At 44.6% G+C, this 23,774-nt stretch overlaps 1 protein-coding gene across 1 annotated transcript in view; it reads left to right on the top strand.

Annotated features, from left to right (window-relative positions):
- LOC122562928 overlaps positions 1–23,774 on the top strand; it is an 83,543-nt gene that overhangs the window by 30,265 nt on the left and 29,504 nt on the right. Inside the window, exon 8 of the mRNA XM_043716229.1 lies at positions 15,076–15,405. Coding sequence (XP_043572164.1) covers positions 15,076–15,405 — 330 coding nt within the window. The remainder of the gene's footprint in view (positions 1–15,075; positions 15,406–23,774) is intronic.

A 23,774-nucleotide genomic window follows, 5' to 3' on the forward strand; every position in this document is an offset into this window, starting at 1 on the left:
CATCACCCAACTGTAGGTGCCTCGAGAAAATTTCCTTGAGTCTGGCAAACCTCATAGTGATGATCCTCCTACAGTCATGATGCATAGGAAATTCAAGTCATTGTCAATGCATGGCCATTTGTCTGAGACAAGGTGGTACATGACCTGTTGTTTCCATAACTCTTCTTGTAACTGTTGTGGTGTAAAGACGGATTATCAAACTAACTTAGTGAGCTGTTAGAGAGCAAGCTTCAAATAGTGCCTATGTTAGTGGTGGAAAATATGGATATTGAACCCAATGTTAGGGAAAGGCAAAGTCATTATAATCCCATGAGGCTGCTTTCAGGGGGAGACAACTAGTGGTGGGTTAACTTGAAGGTCCCCATGCCTCAGACAAGGGGAGAGGTTGAAGAAGGATAGTCCTTCATGATAACTTGAACCAGTGACAGGTATGAACCCACACTATCTGAAGTACTCTGCACTGAAAACCAACTATCCAGTCAACTGATCTAACTGACCCATGCACGAAGCAAGTTATCCCTTCCGTAGTATGGGGAGATTTCAAAACTAGGAAAGAGGAGAAAGATTTTAAAAAGACTTGAGAGACAATTTTTTTTTACACTGAGGGTGTTTTGCACGTGGAATGAACTTCCTGAGAAAGTGGTGGATATGGGTACAATTACAACTTTTAAAAGACATTTGGATAAATGTTTGAAAAGGAAAGGCTTGGAGGGATATGGGCCATGAGCAGACAGGTGGGATTAGTTTATGGACTGGTTGGACCAAAGGGTCTGTTTCTGTGCTGTGTGACTCTATGACTCAAGGTCTCCATAATGTCAAGCTTGTTGTGTTACATACCCTTTGAGCAACTAATGACAATTCCATCAGCTTCCTATCAGTCCGTAGAGTGCACAGAGGTCTTGAGGAAGTTAACAAGTGAACTACTTGTGGAATACACTCAGCCTTTGTCCTGCATTGGCGGCCACTCTGTCGAAGTGGATTGTATCGCTCCATTCTAATCAGTTGGATCACACATAGCTGAGTTTGTCAATAAATATGTAAGTTAGCTCGCTGAGCTTGAATGTTTGTTTTCAGATGGGGATGGGCATATGAATAGGAAGGGTTTGGAGGGATATGGGCCGGGTGCTGGCAGGTGGGACTAGATCTGGTCGGCATGGACGAGTTGGACCGAAGGGTCTGTTTCCATGCTGTACATCTCTATGACTCAATGACTATGTTTCGTCACCATACTGGGTAACATCATCAGTGAGAGCCTCTGGTGAAGCACTGGTGATATGTCCTGCCTCTCTATTTATAGGTCTTGGTTTCTTAAGATGGGTGATGTCATTTCCAATTCTCATTTTCAAGGGAAGGTAGATAGGGTTAAAATTGATGTGTTTATTGATGGAGTTCTGGTTAGAATGCCATGCCTCTAAGAATTCACGTGCGTGTCAGCACCCATCTTAAGAAACCAAGACCTATAAACAGAGAGGTGGGACATATCACCATAGTTTCACCGGAGTCTCACAGACAGAGTGCAGGAAATCCTCAAGGACGAAGGTGAAGAGCCAGAGGTGGTGATACATGTCGGCACAAATGACGTCGGCAAGAAGAGGAGGAACATACCACAGCGGGACTTCGGAGAACTAGGAAGAAGGCTGAAAAGCAGGACGTCCATGGTGGTTATCTCCGGTTTGCCTCCAGCTCCTCAGGCTGGTGAGGCCAGAAACAGGGAGATAATGGACTTGAACTTGTGGCTGGGGAGCTGGTGCAGGAAGCAAGGATTTAAATTCTTGGATCACTGGGGTATGTTTTGTGGTAAGCATAAATTATACAAGAGAGACGGTTTGCACCTTAATAGGTTAGGGACCAGCATTCTGGCAGGCAGGTTTGCTACTGCAACACAGCTACGTTTAAACTAAGTAGAGGGGGGAAGGGGACAAACTGGATATTTAAGAAGGAAATTGAAGGGAAAGTTAGAAGGGAAGTCAAGAAAGACAACGGTATCAATGAGGCAGAAAACTCAGAAAGGGATCATGCTGTAAGGTTGAGTGAAATAGGAGTTGATGGGAAGGGTGAGGGCAGTAACAAATAAAAAATACTATACATGAATGCACGAAGCATTAGAAATAAGATGGATGAGCTTGAGGCTCTTTTGGAAATTGGCAGATACGATATTGTGGGGATAACTGAGACGTGGTTTCAAGTGGACAGGGCCTGGGAAATGAATATTCAAGGCTACACGTGCTATTGTAAGGACAGACTGATGGGCAGAGGGGTTGGGGTTGGCCAGGTTGGTAAGGGATGATATTCAGTCCCTTGCGTGGGGGGACCTAGAATCAGGGGATGTAGAGTCAGTTAGGATAGAGCTGAGAAATATGAAGGGTAAAAAGACCCTTTTGGGAGTTACCTAGAGGCCCCCAAAAAGTAGTCTGGATGTCGGATGTAAGTTGAATCAGGAGCTGAAATTGGCCTGTCGCAAAGATGTTACTACAGTTGTTATGGGGGATTTCAACATGCAGGTAGACTGGGAGAATCAGGATGGTATTGGACTTCAAGAAAGAGACTTTGTGGAGTGCCTCCGAGGTGGATTCTTGGAACAGCTGGTGCTGGAGCCGACCAGGGAGAAGGCAATTCTGGATCTGGTATTGTGCATCAGGGACCTCGAAGTGAAGGAGCCATTGGGATGTAATGACCATAATACAATAAGCTTCAATCTGCAATTTGAGAGGGAGAGAGTACAATCGGAAGTGACAATATTTGAATAAAGGGAACTATGGAGCTATGAGGGAGGAGCTGGCCAAAGTACAATGGTGCAATACCTTAGCAAGGATGACAGTGGAGGAACAATGGCGGATATTTCTGTGTATAATGCAGAAGTTGCACCTTGAAGACAGAAACGGGAATATATTACGGGGAGCAAAGAAATGGCAGAAGAATTGAATTGGTACTTCAGATCTGTGTTCACTGGGGAAGACACAAGCAATCTCCCTGAGGTAACAGTGGCTGAAGGACCTGAACTTAAGGGAATTTATATTTGCCATGAATTGGTTTTGGAGAGACTGTTGGGTATGAAGGTTGTTATGTCTCCGGGGCCTGATGGTCTACATCCCAGGGTACTGAAGGAGGTGGCTCGAGAAATCGTGGATGCGTTGGTGATTATTTTCTAGAGTTCGATAGATTCGGGATCAGTTCCTGCGGATTGGAGAGTGGCTAATGTTGTACCACTTTTTAAGAAAGGTGGGAGAGAGAAAGCAGGAAATTATAGACTAGTTAGTCTGACCTCAGAGGTGGGAAAGATGCTGGAGTCAGTTATAAAGGGTGAAATTACGACACATCTAAATAGTAGTAACAGGATAGGACAGAGTCAGCATGGATTTATGAAGGGGGAGTCATGCTTGACTAATCTTCTGGAATTTTTTGAGGATGTAACTCTGAAGATGGATGAGGGAGATCCAGTAGATGTAGTGTACCTGGACTTTCAGAAAGCTTTTGATAAAGTCCCACATAGGAGGTTAGTGAGCAAAATTAGGGCGCATGGTAATGGGGGCAAAGTACTAACTTGGACTGAAAGTTGGTTGGCTGATAGGAAACAAAGAGTAGTGATAAATGGCTCCCTTTCGGAATGGTAGGCAGTGACCAGTGAGGTACCACAGGGATCAGTACTGGGACCGCAGCTTTTTACAATATATGTTAATGGTATAGAAGATGGTATTAGTAATAACATTAGCAAATTTGCTGATGATACTAAGCTGGGTGGCAGGGTGAAATGCGAGGAGGATGTTAGGAGATTACAGGGTGACCTGGACAGGTTAGGTGAGTGGTCAGGTGCATGGCAGATGCAGTTTAATGTGGATAAATGTATGGTTATCCACTTTGGTGGCAAGAACAAGAAGGCAGATTACTACCTAACTGGAATCAATTTAGGTAAAGGGGCAGTACAAAGAAATCTGGTGTTCTTGTACACCAGTCAATGAAGGTAAGCATGCAGGTACAGCAGGTAGTGAAGAAGGCTAATAGCATGCTGGCCTTCATAACAAGAGGGATTGAGTATAGAAGCAAAGAGGTTCTTCTGCAGCCGTACAGGGCCCTGGTGAGACCACACCTGGAGTACTGTGTGCAGTTCTGGTCTCCAAATTTGAGGAAAGACATTCTGGCTATTGAGGGAGTGCAGCGTAGGTTCACGAGGTCAATTCCTGGAATGGCGGGACTACCTTACGCTGAAAGACTGGAGCGACCGGGCTTGTATACCCTTTTGAAGATTGAGAGGGGATATGATTGAGACATATAAGATTATTAAAGAATTGGACACTCAGAGGCAGGAAACATGTTTCAGCTGATGGGTGAGTGCCGAATGGTCTACCCCTTAAAAATACGGGGTAGACCATTTAGGACAGAGATGAGGAGAAACTTCTTCACCCAGAGAGTGGTGGCTGTGTGGAATGCTCTGCCCCGGAGGGCAGTGGAGGCCCAGTCTCTGGATTCATTTAAGAAAGATTTGGATGGAGCTCTCAAGGATAGTGGAATCAAGGGTTATGGAGATAAGGCAGGAACAGGATACTGATTAAGGATGATCAGCCATGATCATATTGAACGGTGGTGCAGGCTCGAAGGGCAGAATGGCCGACTCCTGCACCTATTGTCTATTGTCTATTGATGTTACCTAGTATGGTGATGAAACATCTGAACACAAACCTTCAAGCTTATTGAGCTAAATTACGTACTTATCATCAACCTTCTCATAAAATGCTGAGTTTGTCAGTGTTAGGGAGGTGGTCAGCACCTTCCTATTGGCGATGCTCCATATGTGGTGCAAATGTTAACCTACTGTTCATTAACCCAAACATGAATGTTTCTGAGATGCGGCTTTAGGTATCATAAAAGTGTTGTGAATAAACATTCCCAATGTATGACGAAGAGAAGAGAGACTTATTTCTGACCTTCAGACAGAGACAGGATCATTGGTCAGGATGGTTGGGCCATATATGCTTTCTTGGCAATTCCTCTGGAGTGGGGAAGATGATTGACACAGAGTCCAAGAATAAGAAGAGAGAGAGAGAGAGATAGAGAGAAAGGAAGAAACAGGGGAGAGAAAGACAGAGGGAACCTGAAAGCAGCAGCATTGTACTAGCAAGATGTACAATAATTCGCCTCTAATTAGCATAACCATTTTCTTTTGTCAAAATTGATTCTGGCCATCGGACAAATTTTCTTTTGTCTATCACTGACTTGTGTTTCCCAAGGAGCACGTGGTACTATATTTTCTGTAATGCTGCCCTGATGCCAAGTTCAGCACCCTGGCTATTCAGCTCTTGTGCTGATGTCTCGGTCTGGGTGTCACAAAGACAGGAGCTGCACATTTATATGGCATTGTAGGCACTCTTGTTACAGCTAACTTGTGAATGCTTTGCAATTTTTTTATATATATATATATATATAAATTTAACCCCCACACTACCGCCTAAGTGCGGTAGTGCTTATTTTTTCCCCAGCACCCATGGTGTGTGTGCAGGTGTGAGACACAGTGAGAGACACAAGGTGCACAAATCTTTATTCAACTTCTACCACCAGGAAGAAAGGAAACACCCGAGTGGCCAGTAACAAGCAGGGCCCTTTACATTGAAGGGCAATGCTGTGTGATCAAACAGTGAAGGGAAGGGCAGGGACTAAATCAAAATAGAGTTGGAGGGGGAAATAATGCACTCCACTCCCTGCGGCGCCGACCTCTCCCTGAACAACTCCAGGGTGTTGGTGGACACCGCGTGCTCCTTCTCCAAGGACACCTGGGCCCGAACATAACCGCGGAAGAGGGGCAGGCAGTCGGCCCTAACGACCCACTCCACGGCCCGCTGCCTCGACCTGTTTATGGCCAGTTTGGCCAGGCCCAGGAGCAGACCCACGAGGAGGTCTTCAGACCTGCCCTCCCTCCTCCGTACCGGGTGCCCAAAGATCAGGAGCGTGGGCCTGAAGTGCAACCAAAAGCAGAGGAGGAGGTTTTTGAGAAAATCAAAAAGGGAGTGCAAACGCCCACACCCAATATACACGTGATCCACGGACTCCACAGAACAAGCAGTTGTGCTGAGAGTCCTTGAACCACCGCAATCTACGGTTGCAGGGGACTGCTGCGTGCAGCACCCTCCACCCCAGATCCCGGAGAGAAAGGGGGAGGACTCCCGCGTAGAGAGCCCTCCACTGGGGGTCCCCACCGCCCGGTGGCAAATGGGCACGCCAAGGCGTGTCCGGACGGTGGATGAGGGAGAAGAGGTGGACGGTGTGCAGCAGCAGTCTATATAGGGCCCTCCGTTTTACATCCTTAAAAGGGACAAAATGAAAATTCCGGAGGTGGCTCAGGTTGTGAGGCACAGGCTCCCGCAGAGAAGTACGGGACCTTGGGGCCAATGTGAAATTCCGGCCGGGCTGGGGTGAGCGCGGACGGGATCCCACCGCACACCTGAGCATCCTCCAACTGGTGCACTACGTCGGGTCCGAACACCACCGTTTTAAGGCGTCGGATGGCGGTGGCCACGTACCGGACGCCTACTGCTGCGCTTTCCAATTTTAAATTCTGTCCGGGCTACACTCCTGTTTGTTTTTTTTTGTAGGGGAGGGTAGGGACTAAATCAAAACAGAATTGGAACACTCCTTTTTTTTTTTCTTTTATTAACCCCCACACTACCACCTAAGTGCGGTAGTGCTTATTTTATCCCCAGCACCCATGGTGTGTGTGCAAGTGGGAGACACAGTGAAAGACACAAAGTGCACCAATATTTATTCAATTTCCACCACCAGAAAGATAGGAAAACACCCGGGTGGCCAGTGACAAACACTGCCCTTCACATCAAAGGGCAGTGCTGTGTGATCAAAACAGTGAAGGGGAGGGTAGGGACTAAATCAAAATAGAGTTGGAGGGAGAAGTGAAGCACTCCACTTTTTTTAAATTTAACCCCCACACTACCACCTAAGTGCAGTAGTGCCTATTTTTTCCCCCAGCACCCATGGTGTGTGTGTGCAGGGGTGAGACACAGTGAAAGACACAAAGTGCACAAATCTTTATTCAAATTCCACCACCAGGAACATTCCACGGACTCCACAGTGCCACAGAACAAGCAGTTGGGCTGGGAGTCCGTGAACCACCGCAATCTGCGGTTGCAGGGGGCTGCTGCGTGCAGCACCCTCCACCCCAGATCCCCGAGAGAAAGGGGGAGGACTCCCGCGTGGAGAGCCCTCCACTGGGGATCCCCACCGCCCGGTGGCAAATGGGCACGCCCAAGGCGTGTCCGGACATGGATGAGGGAGAAGAGGTGGACGGTGTGCAGCAGCAGTCTATATAGGGCCCGCCTTTTTACATCCTTAAAAGGGACAAAATGAAAATTCCGGAGGCGGCTCAGGTTGTGGGGCACAGGCTCCCGCGGGAAGTACGGGACCTTGGGGCCAATGTGAAATTCCGGCCGGGCTGAGGTGAGCGCGGACGGGATCCCACCGCACACCTGAGCATCCTCCAACTGGTGCACTACGTCGGGTCCGAGCACCACCGTTTTAAGGCGTCGGATGGCGGTGGCCACGTACCGGACGTCTACCGCTGCGTTTTCCAATTTTATCATGGAAAGGGCCAATGAGTTGAAGAATTTACATGAAATTGGATGTTGATTTGATGGATTTTTGTCAAGGAAGAGTTGGGCCAGTTTCTGGTCCATAGGAAATAATAGCTTCTGGACAGACCAATTAGTCCAGGGTAGTCCCTAGCTTAGTTTTGATCAGTAAGAGGGCTTGCAGATCAATTATGGTTTTGAGTGTAAAGTAGGAAGTATAAATTGTAAAATTTATGTAATCCCAATGATTTATTTATTTTTATTATTCATTTGGGCATTCTACACCCTATTCCCAGTTATTAATATAGATAGTAAATTATTGAGATCAGAGGACAGATGCTTGTGACACTCCATTAATTACATCTTTCCAACCTGAAAAAGACTCCTTAATCCTGACTCTCTGCCTTCTGTGTGTTCACCTATCCTCAGTCTATGCTAATACAATATCCCAAGTACCATGTGCTCCCATCATGTGCAATAACCTTTTATGTGGCATCTTTCAGAATGCCTTCTCGATATCCAAATACACTACATCTACTTTCATCGACATCCTCAAAGAACTCTAGCAAATTTGTCAAATGTAGGCTCCCTTTCACAGAATCATGTTAGCTCTGATTAACTGCATTCAATCTTTCTAAAGGTCCTGTTACTGGACAAGACACTGGCTGAGGCTCTGCCAAACATAAAACTTAGATCCCCATAATTGCCTCATCCACAGTCACACCCTTCTATCCATGATCACAGACTATATTTGATGTAATTAATCTAACCCTCTCTGTTGTGTTGCAGCATTCATATCTCAGTTCATTGACTCTGAACCAAAGGCCTTGAGCAGCCAACATTTATTGCAGGTAACACCAAGGTGCACCAAAGCCCACCAGTTCCCATATACTACAGCTGCAATACATAAATAGAATAGTTTTGACTGAATAGGTTAACTAATATGAAGGTTAATCCTCAACCTAGAGGGACAGCCTGACGAGAAGACCACCAAAATGTAGACTAAAACATCAACATGTGTTTAAAACATCTGCAGTCTCCGCTAATAAAACAGAAGATTCTAGAAATGCTCATTAGGTCTGACAGCTTTGGGAAGAGAAGCAGGAATGCTTCCCATTCGGATTTTTAAAAAAAAAATTTCCTGAAGTGGGAACTCCACTTCTCTTCTAAAGAAGTTGCCCTAATTTTACTTCAGCATACCAGAATCCACAATATCCTCTTTTCAAGAAGTTAGTATTAGTTAGCATTATTTCCGAGCAGCAGAACACTATAGAATATGCAAATTAAGGCATTTCACATTAAAACCCTTAGAATTCTCCTGCAGCATTCACACTCATGGCCATGCTCACTCATGATGAAAGTTGTGTGTTGGATTATTGCATATCATTTATTTGTTGCAGTGGTTGGTACTCACCATGAACAGAAAGGCAAGTGAAATATGTAAGATATTTTGATTTAAAGAAACTGATTAGAGGCTGAGAAAGACTCCCCACGAGCCTCCAGCTGGAAGAAAGGAAAGCGGAAAGTTAGGTTGCCACTTAAACTGCTCTCAGAAACTGGCTCAAAATCTCGAAGAGGTAGCTGTGAATGAGAAGTCAGTTGTAAGTAATTTTATTTTTTCTAGAATGTGGGCTGGTCATGCATGTTGTGAGAACCACAAATGAGCTGAAGTCATTATAGTTCAACATCTAAAAACAGGTCATAGTCAGTGGCCTGTAGATAATGCTTTTTGCCCTGAGCTTAAACCATTGCGCAAAGGAAATACTTAAATGAAAAGTTGTTCTTTCTCTTCTCTATTTACTCTGTGATTTTCCATGACGCAACTAAGATTAGATTTTTTTTTTAAATGTATAACTCACTGAAAAGAATAGTGAGGGGAACCAACATTTTGAAGAGGGGGCAGACCCAGGCTACTTGTTATCAAATGGAATTTTAAAAAAGTCAATGACCTTTGTGGCCTGTTTAAAGTTCTGATTCATGGTCAGGAAATGGTCTGCCCGGAATTCAATACAAACATTTTGCAAGGTTAACAACAAACACTCTGCAAACAAGTGATTTATAAAATCAGCTTTTGTATACAGTATACACGCAAATTGTTTGAAATGCTTATTAACTTGTAGAGGTGGGAAATGAGTTGTCATTTATAAGAGCATGTTAGAACACCCTTTACCCACAGAACCTGCTTTATTGTTTTCAAAATTAGAGTTTGTGTTTTATTAATTGTGCTTTTTGATAGGTCATGAGTGACAGACTTACAAAGTGGACTATAAGTTGCTTAGTGGGGAGGAAGTGATAATGCAGTTCTGATGAAGGGTTAATTGACTTGAAAGGTTAATTCTGTTTCTCTCCATAGGTGCTGCCAAATCTGCTGAGTTTCTCCAGCAATTTGTTTTTGTTTCATTTTTTTTTATTGGTTACACTGTGACACTGTTACTTCAATGATTTGGATATCAGATCAGTCAGTCGTTTAGAGTGGGATGCAGAATGTAGGATGTACTGAAATGGTAAATTCATAAAGTGGAGTTGATACCTCAAAGCTAGTTGGAAACAATTTGTCTGTCTATTGGTTGAAGATGTCTATGGTCCTTTGTTGACTATAGTTATTTACCAGATATCAGAATGCAAGAATTACCTTTACTCATGCTGCCAATATGTTTACGTCTAGCTCCTCATTCAATAGGAAAGGGTTATGGAGATAGGAGATCCTTGGTAGATTGCCCATGGCAATATCTTGACAAAATCAGATTCTACCTGTTGGGTCTGATTGTTGTCAGCGAAGATCAAAAATTAACAGTTCCTACACTTCCATGCCAACATGATCCAAGCAATCAGCACCTGCTTCTCTTATTGGGTAAATGGTTGTTCCCTTTCTAAATTTAGAAACTTGTCCCAGTCCTTCACTTTCATGTCTCCAATGTTTCACTTTTAAAATTACCAAGCAACTACTTGTACAGTGCTTGCTAATAATTTGTAAGATACTTCTTTGAGATGATAGAATCCCTACACTATGGAAACAGGCCATTGGGTCCAACAAGTCTACATGAGCCTTCCAAAGAGTAACCCACCCAGACCATTCCCCTATATTTACTCCTGACTAATACACCTAACCTACACATCCCTGAAAACTACAAGCAATTTAGCATGGTCAATTCACCTAACCTGTACATCTTTGGATTGTGGGAAGAAATCGGAGCACCCGGAGGAAACCCGTGCACGCAGGAAGAGAATGTGTAAACTCCACACAGTCACCCGAGGCTGAAATCGAACCCAGGTCTTTGGACGTGAGGCAGTAGTGCGAACCACTGAGCCACCATGCCAACCTTTGCCACTGTGCTGTTCTTATGATTGAAGGGTCTCACAGCTTGGGCAACAAATGATCGGTAAGCTCACATGAATAATAATGTTCATGAAGCTTGCTGTTAATTGTCCATTACGTTCAGCAAGGCAGTCATGCATATCACTGCTATGTATATGACAAACACATTTTTCCCTATTCAAAGTGGCATGATGTAGCAAATAGCTGTCAAATATTGGTTAGAATCCTTTGTTTCCTATTGTCAGTGTACAGTTATCCATTAGAATCATAGAATCCATACAGTATGGGAGCAGGCCATTCAGCCCATCAAGTCTGCACTGATCCTTTGTCAAGAATCCCACCCAGACCCATTTCCCCTACCCGTTCCTGTGGCCATGCATTTCCCATAGCTAACCTACCTAACCTGCACATCCCTGAACACTATGGGCCATTTAACATTACCAATCCACCTAACCTGACACCTTTGGATTATGGGAGGAAACGATCAACTAAGTAGTGAGGATTGCAGATGTTGGAGATCAGAGTCAAAAACTGGCACCAGAAAAGCACAACAGGTCAGGCAACAGCTGACAAGCAGGAGTCGATGTTCTCCTGATGAAGAGCTCATGCTTGTATCGTCAACTCTCCTGCTCTGCAGATGCTACCTGATCTGCTATGCTTTTCCAGCACCACACTTTTTGACTGTGGGAGGAAACCAAAGCATGTGGAGGAAACCCACACAGAGACACAGGCCTCCTCTCCATTGGGGAGAGAGGCCGCCTACTTGCAGAATGTTTCAGAGAACACCTCTGGGACACCTGCACCAACCAACCCAAGCACCCTGTGGTTCAACACTTGAACTCCCCCTCCCACTCCGCCAAGGACATGCAGGTCCTTGGCCTCCGTCACCAGACCATGGCAACACGACACCTGGAGGAAGAGCGCCTCATCTTCCACCCAAGAACCTCCAACCACAAGGGATGAATGCAGATTTCTCCAGCTTCATTTCCTCTCCCCTCACCCTCAAACTCAGCACCACCTTCTTGACCTGCAATCTTCTTCCCAACCTCTCCGCCCCCACTCCGGCCTATCACCTTAACCTCCTACCACCTATCACACTCCCAACATCCCTCCCAAGTCCCTCCTCCCTACCTTTTATCTTAGTCTGCTTGGCACACCTTCATTCCTGAAGGGCTTATGCCCGAAACATTGTTTCTCCTGCTCCTTGGATGCTGCCTGACCTGCTACGCTTTTCCAGCAACACATTTTTCAGCTCTGATCTCCAACATCTGCAGTCCTCAATTTCTCCCACAGGGAGAATATGCCAATACCCCACACAGTTGCCCAAAGGTGGAATCGTACCTGGATTCCTGATACTGCAAGGCAGCAGTGTTAGCCACTGAGCCACCATGCTACATTACTTGAATGAGATTCATCTATTGTATCATTCTGTTTCTATTTCTCATTGGCTTGACCTGTTTTTGGTTATTTCTCATTGCTGATCACAAATATGCCTGTATACTTCTTACCCTTTTTAGCTTTAATGAAGATGCCACAGCCAAAAATATTCAGCTGCCTTTTTTGTCCACATATGCTCATGAACTGATTGATTATTCCTAACATTTTCACGTGTCTATCATTTTTGGTGAACTTTTGTTTCCTCAAATGTTAACACTTTGCGTCATCTTTGCTGAGCCAATTTCATACCATTCAAGATTAAAGTGGTGCTGGAAAAGCACAGCACGTCAGGCAGCATCAGAGGAGCAGGAAACTTGACATTTTGGACAAAAGCCCTCCATCAGGGCTTTTGCCCGAAATGTCAATATTCCTCCTTCTTGGATGCTGCCTGACCCACTGTGCTTTTCCAGCACCATTCTAATCTCGACTCTAATCTCCAGCATCTGCAGTACCCATCTCCACCTTTTATACCACTCAGCAAATTACCACTTAAATAAAGGAATTACATATAAGATCAGTAAAGTTTATTCTGTCAGTTTAAGTTTTAGTTTACTTGTGCAACATGATAGATTCTTTATTGGCTAATTGCCTTGGACAGAATGTAGAGAGAGATGGGTTGGTATTGGTTAAAGGAATCCTGGCTCCTGCCTGATGGAATTGGTCCAAAGCCTAATGCCTTTTCTGTGACCTCATGTTTTTGGAGCAGGTCATTGATGAGGAGAGAGTCAGGAGGTTTGACCTCTCTACTGCAGAACACAGCCTGGCGGAGTGGTGGGTGGTTGGATCACTTTAGAAAATCAGGCAAGGTGGTGGTGGGTAAATATTTGAGACCAGCAAGAGCTATCATTCACTACTTCAACTGAAAAACAACTTTTTCAAATCCCCTTTCTTTCATTACTTTGAGTGGGTTGCATTGTAAGACAACAAGACATAGGAGCAGAAGTAGACCATTTAGCCCATCGATTCAGCTCCACATTCAGTGAGATTGTGGCTGATCCTCAACTCCACATTCCTGTCCTTTCCCCCATAATCATTGATTCTATCACTGATTAAAAAGCTGCACATCTCAGCCTTGAATATACTTAATGATCCAGGCTCTACAGCAAAGAATTCCACAGATTCACAACTCTCAGAATAAGGTCCTCCTCATCTCAGAACTAAGTTGGCCACCTCTTACTGAGATTGTGCCTTTTGGTCCTGGAAGGGGGACAGTGCCTCTCCACATCTACCTTCAAGTACCCTAAGAACCTTGCATACATTTCAATAAAGTCACCTTTTAGCTTTCTAAACTCCACTGAGTATAACTGTGACCGACTCAGTTTTTCCCCCCCATAAGGCATCCCTTCTATGCTGGAGATCAACTTAATGCGCTTATCTGGATGACCTCCATTACCAGAATCTTTCAGATTAATCCCTTCAGGAAGAGGTGGATGCTGGTATAATTACATTGTTTAAAAGACACTTGGATAAGTACGTGAATAGGAAAAGTTGAGGGATATGAGCCAAGAGCAGGCAGATGGGACTAGTTTAGTTTGGGGATTATGGTTGGACCAAAGGATCTGTTTCCATGCTGTATGACACCATGACTTCATGATTCCTCAAAACCAAGGTAATTGTGTGACAATTGCATCACCTATTGAAAGTCTACAACTGCATGAGGGCCTTAGTGATGTCAAGTTTCTGGCAGTCTCCTAGACCATGCAGTTCAGACCCTGAAAGAAAATGAAGACCACCCACTTGTCAATGGGAGTTGAGACACCAGTGTCCTTTTAATCCAGCAGCCATCTTATCTGCTCAAAAGAAATGACAATTAGTCCCATTGAATAACTCACATTCACTTTTCAAAACAAAATAGCCACTGAGTTAACTAGTGGGGCAAAGGTGTGTTAATTTTAAAATAATTTTGCTTTTAATTTTCTAAAGGAAAGAAAGGAGATACTCTGCCTAAATATAACTAAATTAATAAGGCTTTCAAGCTGAACACTGCACAGAAGTAACATGCAGTGAAACTTGCAAATGATGCATGTGAGTCTGGCTGTTCTTGTGTATCTCGAAACAATGCTCCAGTACAACCATTGTATTCATTTCCAGGTATTAAACAAACTGACCACTTACAAATTCAGCATGTAACCAGATCATTTCAGCCAGACCAGTCAGAGAATTTCCACCATGCCTATTTAATCACACAAGAGGTCTTGTCAAACCCACCATAGGTCAGATTATAAAATGTTGTAAATCAATCTGCTAGGATATATTATGTTACACCTCAGTCACAGGTGAGACTTCCTTTATCCTCAGGTTCTGGGCACCACTTGTTATGGCAAGTGTTTAATACCTATCCCTAATTGCCCAGAGGGCAGTTAAGAGTTTTCCAGATCCACAGGAATATGGCTTTATAGTGGGCCAGACCAGGTAAGGATGACAGATTTTCTTCCCTGAAGGACATTAGTCAACCAAATTATTTTTCCAACAATGGAAATTAGACCCTTAATATCCAGATTCATTATTGAATGAACTTTCACCATCTGCCACAGAGGGTCCCTGGAACATGAACAGTTTCTAGATTAACAGTCCAGTGATAATACCACTAGGCTATTGGCTCCATATTAACTTGAATACAGATCTTCAACACAATGATAGGAACATCACCATTGTCCCACAAGATGCTCGAAACCACATACCAAATGGTTGAGACATTACACCAGCAGGTTTTTTTCAAATCTTAACACAGCCCATTTCTTTCTGCCCTGACAGGATCATACGGAGTTATGGCACCAAATGAAGTGAACGGAAGGTTAGGAAGCTCCATCACTATCAACTGCCAGTACAACATAGCAAGGAACAGAGATTCCGAGAAGTATTGGTGTAAGGGAAAGTGGAGATTTTCATGCACTATGTTGGCGTCCACTCAAAGAATGCAGCAGGAAAGACCCAGTAGACTGTTTATTATGGACAATCAAACCAATGGGGTATTTTCAGTAACAATGCAGCAATTATCGCTGGAAGATGCAGGATGGTATTGGTGTGGGATAATAAAGGAGGGCACTGATGAAATGGCTGATGTTAAATTGAATGTTCTCCAAGGTAAGCTGAGTAATTAATAAGAGACCATAGACCATAAGAGACAGGAGCAGAAGTTAGGCCATTCAGCCCATAGAGACTGCTCTGCCATTCAATCATGGCTAATAAGTTTCTCAAGCCCATTCTCCCACTTTCTCCCTGTAACCCTTGAACCCTTTGACACTCAAGAACCTATCTACTTCAGTCTTAAAACATGCTCAATGACCTGGTCTCCACAGCCTTCTGTGGCAATGAATTCCATAGCTTCACCACTCTGGCTGAAGTTTCTCCTTCTCTCCATTCTAAAAGGTCTTCCCTTTGCTCTAAGGCTCCAGCCCATTCATTGACCGTTTATTCACTTCAAGCACATTGTAAGAATTCCAATAACTGAACAATTCATTATTTCAGTTATCGGTTTAAACAGAAAAGGTTCTTACATTTGTTCAATTAAAAAAGGTTTAAAACAAGGATAGAGAATGCTGGAGAAACTCAGCAGGTCTGGTGGCATCTGTGAAGAGAGAAACAGATTCTTCAGAAAGTAAAGGTTCTTTGGACTTCAATTGTATATGCAAGCTAAAATCAATACCCCACACATTTGAATGATGGAGTGGAAAAATCAGATTAAAAGAGTGCTACATGATTAAAGAGCAGATACAGTCAGTAATTACGCAGAGAAAACCTTCCACAGAACTGAACTTTGAAAGATAAACAGGAAACACTGGTGCAGGAATACTGATGCACAAGAATAACAATGTGCATCAAGTTAGAGATGAGTTACAGCAGGAAACATTCAGCCCATCACAAGTACACTGGCTCTCTGAATGAGCAGTTTGTGTAATACCATTCCCTTGCAATCTTCCCACACATTCTTCCTTTCCAGTTAATAATCCAACTCCTTCCTAAAAACCTCAATTGAACCTGGATCCAATGCACTTTCAGGCATCCCATTCCTGTTCTTTCATGGTGTATAAATATTTGTGTCTATCCCCATTGCATTTCTCCCCCCCCCCCCCATTGACCTTAAATCAGTGGCCTGGCATTCTCACCACAAGTGGGACAGATTTTCCTTTATTTACTCTGGACAGTAATTTTGAACACATCTCTCAAATCTCCTGTCTCCACAGAAAAGTTGAGAGTTTAGCTCTATTTAAGTCCATAACTGAAGTTCATGCCTGAAGCCATTTATGACTTTCTGCACTCTGGTACTGCATTCACATAACTGTGGAATAAAGCATATTTATGGTTTGGTGTGGGAAGTGGAGTCAACTAAGCAATGCAATGTAATGTAATTGATGAAAGCTGTCAGAACTTGTGATGTGAAGTAACATATTCCAGACAGCAGCTGGTATCTGCACAAAGTCCAGAGACAAATAGAGGGAAGAATCATATGAAACAGTTTGAGAGAAGTTGGAAATTTGGTCAAATTCTCAAATACAGAGAAAGAACAAAAAAGCAAAAAAACTTTCAAACATACTCATCTGACTTGGCTTGGACATTGGAGAAAGTAAGAACTGCAGATGCTGGAGATTAGAGTCAGAGTGCAGTGCTGGAAAAGCACAGCAGGTCAGACAGCATCAGAGGTGCAGGTGAATCGGTGAAGGGCTTGGGTAACGTTGCTGTCTTGTGTGGACAGGGTAATGTAGACAGCCTTCAGTCCCCATGCTGAAGGTGATATTTCTTGTAAAGGAATAATCAGCTGATAGAGGTTCAATGAGCTGGCAGTTGTTGTGTTGCAAAGTTTTTAAAAGTACAAAATGTAAATAGAAAGTGATGACTAAGAAAAGCCAAAATGGAAACAGGGAAACAGATGTTAGGGAAGTTACTATGAGTAGGTCACATTTAGCTTCGACCTGCCATTTTGTGATTTCCACATGGTTCTTCTTTCCTCTCCCACTAATTTACCAGCTGCAGATTTGTGACTTTATTTTGGTTATAAGTGAAGCAAGAGATAGCCAAGATGGTTTAGTGTTCAAAGCAAGAGTAGTTCTGTAACTGTCCATGAGAAATGGGAACAGGAGTAGACCTTTCAGCCCCTGGAGTCTGTTCTGCCATTCAATAGGATTATGGCTAATCAGATATTCCTTAATCACTTTCCTATCTTTCTCCTACAACCCTTAATTCCCTCAAACCAAGAAATTCTCAACTTTAAGTGTACAGAAGTGCTCTGCTCCCACAGCTGTGGAAAGGAGTTTCCCCAATCCTAAGAGATTCCTCCTTATCTCAGGGGGAAGTTGATATCCCCTTATTCTGCAATGATTCATCTGGTCATAGACTCATGAGGGGAACATCTCAGCATTTACCCTGTCAAGTCCCTTAAGAATCCTATATATTTCAAGGAAGATTTCATCTCTTTCTAAAAGTAGTGAGGAGTGTCCCAAGCTGTTTAGCCTTTGCTCATAAGACAGTCCTTCCATACTAGAGGGTCACCCTAGTGAATCCTCAACTTCATTGAATGAATATCTTTCCTTCAATAAGGGAGGAAAACTGCTCTAGATATGGTCTCACCAGCACCTTGTACAATTGCACTAAGACTTCTCTACTCTTGTATTCCCCATAAATACTGTCTTCCTCGGTGAATTTTAAAAATTGTCAATTCTAGAAATCTGAAAAACAGGAAAGGCTGAAAATAGTCAGCTTCAGCAGCATCTGCAAAAAAGAAATAGTTAACTATTCAGATCTATGGCTTTAGAATTCTGATGGTCAACCTGAAATGAAAAAGGCCATTATCCCATCTCCTTACCTGTACACTGGCTATGGCCAACCAATTCCCTGAATTGAGATTCAGGATCTGTTTTAGAATTTTTTGGTTGCTTATTCCCTGCTTCCCTCACTATTGGCTAACAGCAGTTTTATGGTGTGCAGATGTAGAGTGAAAAACAAATCATAGTAAGACCTGCCAGACCCAGGGACAGTGCAGGTAGTAGACCCAAAAATAGTTAATTACCAAAGTCCTTTTTGGCACACAGTTCAAATGGAGTCTTCAAAATAGGAGTCCACTCCTGAAGGCAGCAAATGCACACCCCACAGGTGTGCAGTCTCCATGGAGTCCTGGCCCAGCCTTGGAAAACCAGGCCCACTCACTGGAATATAGTACATTGTACTGGTGCAGTTAACTCAGGGGTTTGGTCCACTCCTGAAGCAGAAGTCTTCTCCCAAACTCAAGACAGCAAGTGCTCACCTCCCAGTGCACAGGTGTTCAATCTTTAGAGGCCTGGTCTTAGGCCTCCCCACAGGAACAGCTCCTCTGGTAAAAATGTATGTCTTCCACAAGGGCTCAGTCCAAACTGGAAAAGCAGTGAGGATACATACAAAAAGACAGGAGTCCAAGGGCTAAGCCCTACCACAAAATTATCACTACTTTCTCCTTTGAGAAAAGGATAACAGGCTGTAACCAGCCAGTGAAACAATCCCCTAATGAGAACTGAGTTACACCTGAAACTGTGCATCAGGAGTTTGTCCTCACTAAAAAGGAATACCAGTTAAACTGGCAAAATAATTCAGCCAGTTCAGGAATCAAGGTTTCTCCCCTCCAAAAAAGACTGACTATAGCACCAGCCAGCACAGAGTCAGTCTCTGAAACTGAGGGGTCTCTGAATCTCCTGTTTATAATATTTTATTAACCAAGTTACAAAACAATTAAAAACTTACAGCTGTATACAACAGCAGTTTAAGGGAGAGCAAAGCCAGGCCCTGAACCCTACCACTCAGTTTACAGGGAGACGAGGACAAACCTCAAATCCCAGTTTCACATAAAAGACAATGACGTTTGTACATGAGAATACTGTTACATACAAAAGTGCTGACAATACAGACCCAGCAAGCCTGTCCCTCCCACTTTGACCACTCAGTCAGCCCACCCTACACCTTCCAGCTCAGTCCACCCCATGCCCTTTCTAGTTCAGTCCACCCTGACACCTTTTGACCACTAGGACAGCCTGCCCTGGTACCACCCAGTCAGGATGGCCTACCCACCTTCTGGCTTCACTAACCACCCTCAGCACCTTTTGACCACCTCTGGGGCAGCCCACCCCAGTACCTGCCTGGGGTGACAGTGCTGAGGATGGCTACTCGCCTTCTGGCTCTCGGTCTGCCGTTATGTACCATTGGGCTCTTACCCATGCACAATGCACCTCCGGCCAGTGGGCTATCCTGGCACACCTTCTGGCCTCTCTAGGACAGCCCATCCCCTTCCCTGGGAAGACAGGGTGCAGGGTAGCCCACAAGCCTTCTGGATCTCAGCCTGCCCCTACGCAACTTCTGGTGCTTGGCTGCTCCAACACCTTTCAACCACCTCTAGGACAGCCTGTCCTGATTACCCTCAGGTTGATGCACCTAGAATGGCCTACCCACCATCTGGCTCAGGGAGACTGGCATCAGGGTGGCCTAGCCCTGGGTAGAGAGGGCAGCCTACCAACCTGCAGGTTCACAGGATGGCCTACCCACCCTCCAGCTCTTGGGGTGACAGCTTTCATTACGACCCATGAGCCTCCCAGCTCACAGTAAGGCCTGCAAGACCCAGGGACACAAGACAGTGCAGGTGATAGACCCAGGAACCACCACAATACAATTAATCCACAAGAACAAACCAGAGTCCTTTCTGGTACACAGTCCAAATTCTTCAAAGTATAGAGTCCATTCCCAGAAATGGAGTCCACTCCAGTTTTGAGGTGCATTGTCCAAAATGGAGTCCACTTCTGAAGGCAGCAAATGCACACCCCACAGCACAGGTGTTCAGTCTTCATGGAGTCCTGGCCCAGCCTTGGAAAACCAGGCCCACTCACAGGAACATAGTACAGGTGCAGTTAACTCAGGGGTTTGGTCCACTCCTGAAGGAAAGGTCTTCAGGAAGCTCTAGGATACAGCAAGTGCTCACCTCCCAGTACACACAGGTGTTCAATCTTCAGAGGCCCAGTCCCAGGGCTAGGCCACCCCACAGGAACAGCTCCTCTGGGGAAGTGCATGTCTTCCACAAGGGCTCAGTCCAAACACCAATAAAAAGAAGGCACATACAAAAAACTAGAGTCCAAGGGCTAAGCCCTACCACAAAGCTGGGTGGCAGGGTGAAATGTGATGAGGATGTTAGGAGATTACAGGGTGACCTGGACAAGTTAAGTGAGTGGGCAGATGCAGTTTAATGTGGATAAATGTATGGTTATCCACTTTGGTAGCAAGAACAGGAAGGCAGACTACTACCTCAATGGAATCAATTTATGTAAAGGGGCAGTAGAGAGATCTGGGTGTTCTTGTACACCAGTCAATGAAGGCAAGCATGCAGGTACAGCAGGTAGTGAAAGTGGCTAATAGCATGCTGGCCTTCATAACAAGAGGAATGGAGTATAGAAGCAAAGAGATGCTTCTGCAGCTGTACAGGGCCCTGGTGAGACCACACCTGGAGTACTGTGTGCAGTTCTGGTCTCCAAATTTGAGAAAAGACATTCTGGCTATTGAGGGAAAGCGTAGGTTCATGAGGTCAATTCCTGGAATGGCAGGATTACCTTACACTGAAAGACTGAAGCGACTGGGCTTGTATACCCTTGAGTTTCGAAGATTGAGAGGGGATCTGATTGAGACGTATAAGATTATGAAAGGATTGGACACTAACAGTAGGAAACATATTTCCACTGACGGGTGAGTGCCGAACCAGAGGGCACAGCTTAAAAATACGGGGTAGACCATTTAGGACAGAGCTCAGGAGAAACTTCACCTAGAGAGTGGTGGCTGTGTGGAATGCTCTGCCCCAGAGAGCAGTGGAGGCCCACTCTGGATTCATTTAAGAAGGAGTTGGATAGAGCTCTCAAAGATAGTGGAATCAAGGGTTATGGAGATAAGGCAGGAACAGGATACTGATTAGGAATGATCAGGCATGATCATATTGAATGGCGGTGCAGGCTCGAAGGGCTGAATGGCCTACTCCTGCACCTATTGTCTATGTCAAAATTAACTTGTCCTTTTCTCAAAGGAGAGAAAAGAGTAACAAAGGCTGTAACCAGCCAGTGAAACCATCACCCCCTAATGAGAACTGAATTACACTTGAAACATTATGTGCATCAGGAGTTTAACAATCAGCCCTCACTAAAAAGAATGCCAGTTACCTGGCTAATTCAGCCAGTCCAGGAACCAGGTTTTCCCCTCCCTAAAAAGGGAAGCAGAAACTAACAGTAACATACTGACTGTAGCCCAGCCAGCATAGAGTCAGTCCCCTAAACTGAGGGGACTCTGAATCTCCTGTTTATAATATTTTATTAAACAAATTAAAAACAGTTAACATTTACAGCTGTTTACCACAGCATTTTTACAAGGGAGAGCAGCAGCAAAGCCAGGCCCCAAACCCTACCATTCAACCAGTTTACAGGAATGGAGGACAAACCACAAATCCCAGTTTCAAATATAAAGAGACAGCAACAATGACCTTTATACATAAGACAATCCAGTTACATAAGTGCAGACAATACAGACCCAGCAAACCCCCATCCCTCCCACCTTCTGGCCACTCTTAGACAGCCTACCCCTACATGCCTTCTGGCTCTCGATCCACCCTATGCCCCTTCCAGTTCTCAGCCTGCCCTAGTACCCACCCAGGGTGGGAGTGGTCAGGATGGCCTACCCACCTTCACTAACCACCCTCAGCACCTTTCAACCACCTCTGGGGCAGCCCACCCCAGTACCTGCCCAGGGTGACATGCTGAGGACAGCTACCCACCTTCTGGCTCTCGGTCTGTCCCTACATACCATTTGTCTCACCCACCCTGATGCACCACTGGCCTATCCTGGCACATCTTCCAGCCACCTCTAGGACAGCTCATCCTTCCCTGGGAAAACAACGTGCAAGGTAGCCCAGACGCCTTCTGGATCTCAGCCCACCCCTACACACCACCTGGTGCTTGGCTGCTCTGACATCTTTCGACCACCTCTAGGACAGCCCTTCCCGATTACCCCTTAGAACAGCTTACCCACCATCTGGCTCTTGGGACAACTGGCATCAGGGTGGCCTACCCACCCTCTGGCTTTCAGGACAGACTACCAACCTTCAGGTTCACAGAATGGCCTACCCACCCTTCAGCTCTCGGGGTGAGCTTTCAGGATGACCCATGAGCCTCCCAGCTCACAGTAAGGCCTGCCAGACCCAGGGACACAAGACAGTGCAGGTGATAGACCCAGGAACCACCACAATACAGTTAATTACCAAAAACAAAGAAAGCCCTTTCTGGTACAAAGTCAAAATATCAAGTCCATTTCCAGGAAGAGTCCACTCCAATATACAATGTGCATTGCCAGAAATAGAGTCCATTGCCAAAACAGAGTCCACAACCAAGGGCAGAGTCCACTCCTGAAGGCAGCAAATGCACACCCCACAGGTGTGCAGTCCCCATGGAGTCCTAGCCCAGCCTTGGAAAGCCAGGCCCACTCTGGAACAGTGCATTATACAGGTGCAGTTAACATACAGGTTTGGTCCACTCCCAAAGGAAAGGTGTTCTTGCAAACTCCAGGATACAGCAAGTGCCCTCCTCCCAGCACACACAGGTGTTCAATCTTCAGAGGCCCAGTCCCAGGCCTCCCCACAGGAATAGCTCCTCTGCTAGAGTGTCTTCCACAAGAGCTCAGTCCAAACACCAATAAAAAAGTGAAGACATACAAAAAAAGAAAGCTAGAGTCCAAGGGCTTATTATCCTTTTCTCAAAAAGAGTAAAAAGAGAAACATAAAGGCTGTAACCAGCCAGTGAAACAACAATCCCCTAATGAGAATTGAGCTACACCTGAAACACTATGTGCATCAGGAGTTTAACACTGTCATCCCTAAAAGGAATAAAAAAGTGAAGACATACAAAAAAAGAAAGCTAGAGTCCAAGGGCTTATTATCCTTTTCTCAAAAAGAGTAAAAAGAGAAACAAAGGCTGTAACCAGCCAGTGAAACAACAATCCCCTAATGAGAATTGAGCTACACCTGAAACACTATGTGCATCAGGAGTTTAACACTGTCATCCCTAAAAGGAATACCAGTTAACAAACTGGCTAAATAATTCAGCCAGCTCAGGAACCAGATTTCCACCCCAGAAAAAAGGAAGCCAAAACCAACAGTAACATACTGACTGTAGCCCAACCAACATAGAGTCAGTCCCCAAAACTCTGAATCTCCTGCTTATTTTTTATTTTTTTTTATTTTATTAAACAAGTTACAAAACAGTTTACAAAAAACATTGACAGCTGTACACAAAAGACAGCAGTTTTACAAGGGAGGGGAGCAGCAAAGCTAGGCCCCGAACCCTACCGTTCAACCATTTTACAGGGAGAGGAGGACAAACCTCAAATCCCAGTTCCATGTGTGACAAGACAGTGACAATGACATTTATACATTAGACAATACCGTTACATACAAAAGTGCAGACAATACAGAC

Source organism: Chiloscyllium plagiosum, chromosome 26 (assembly GCF_004010195.1).
Source record: "Chiloscyllium plagiosum isolate BGI_BamShark_2017 chromosome 26, ASM401019v2, whole genome shotgun sequence".
Classification (NCBI taxonomy): Eukaryota; Metazoa; Chordata; class Chondrichthyes; order Orectolobiformes; family Hemiscylliidae; genus Chiloscyllium; species Chiloscyllium plagiosum.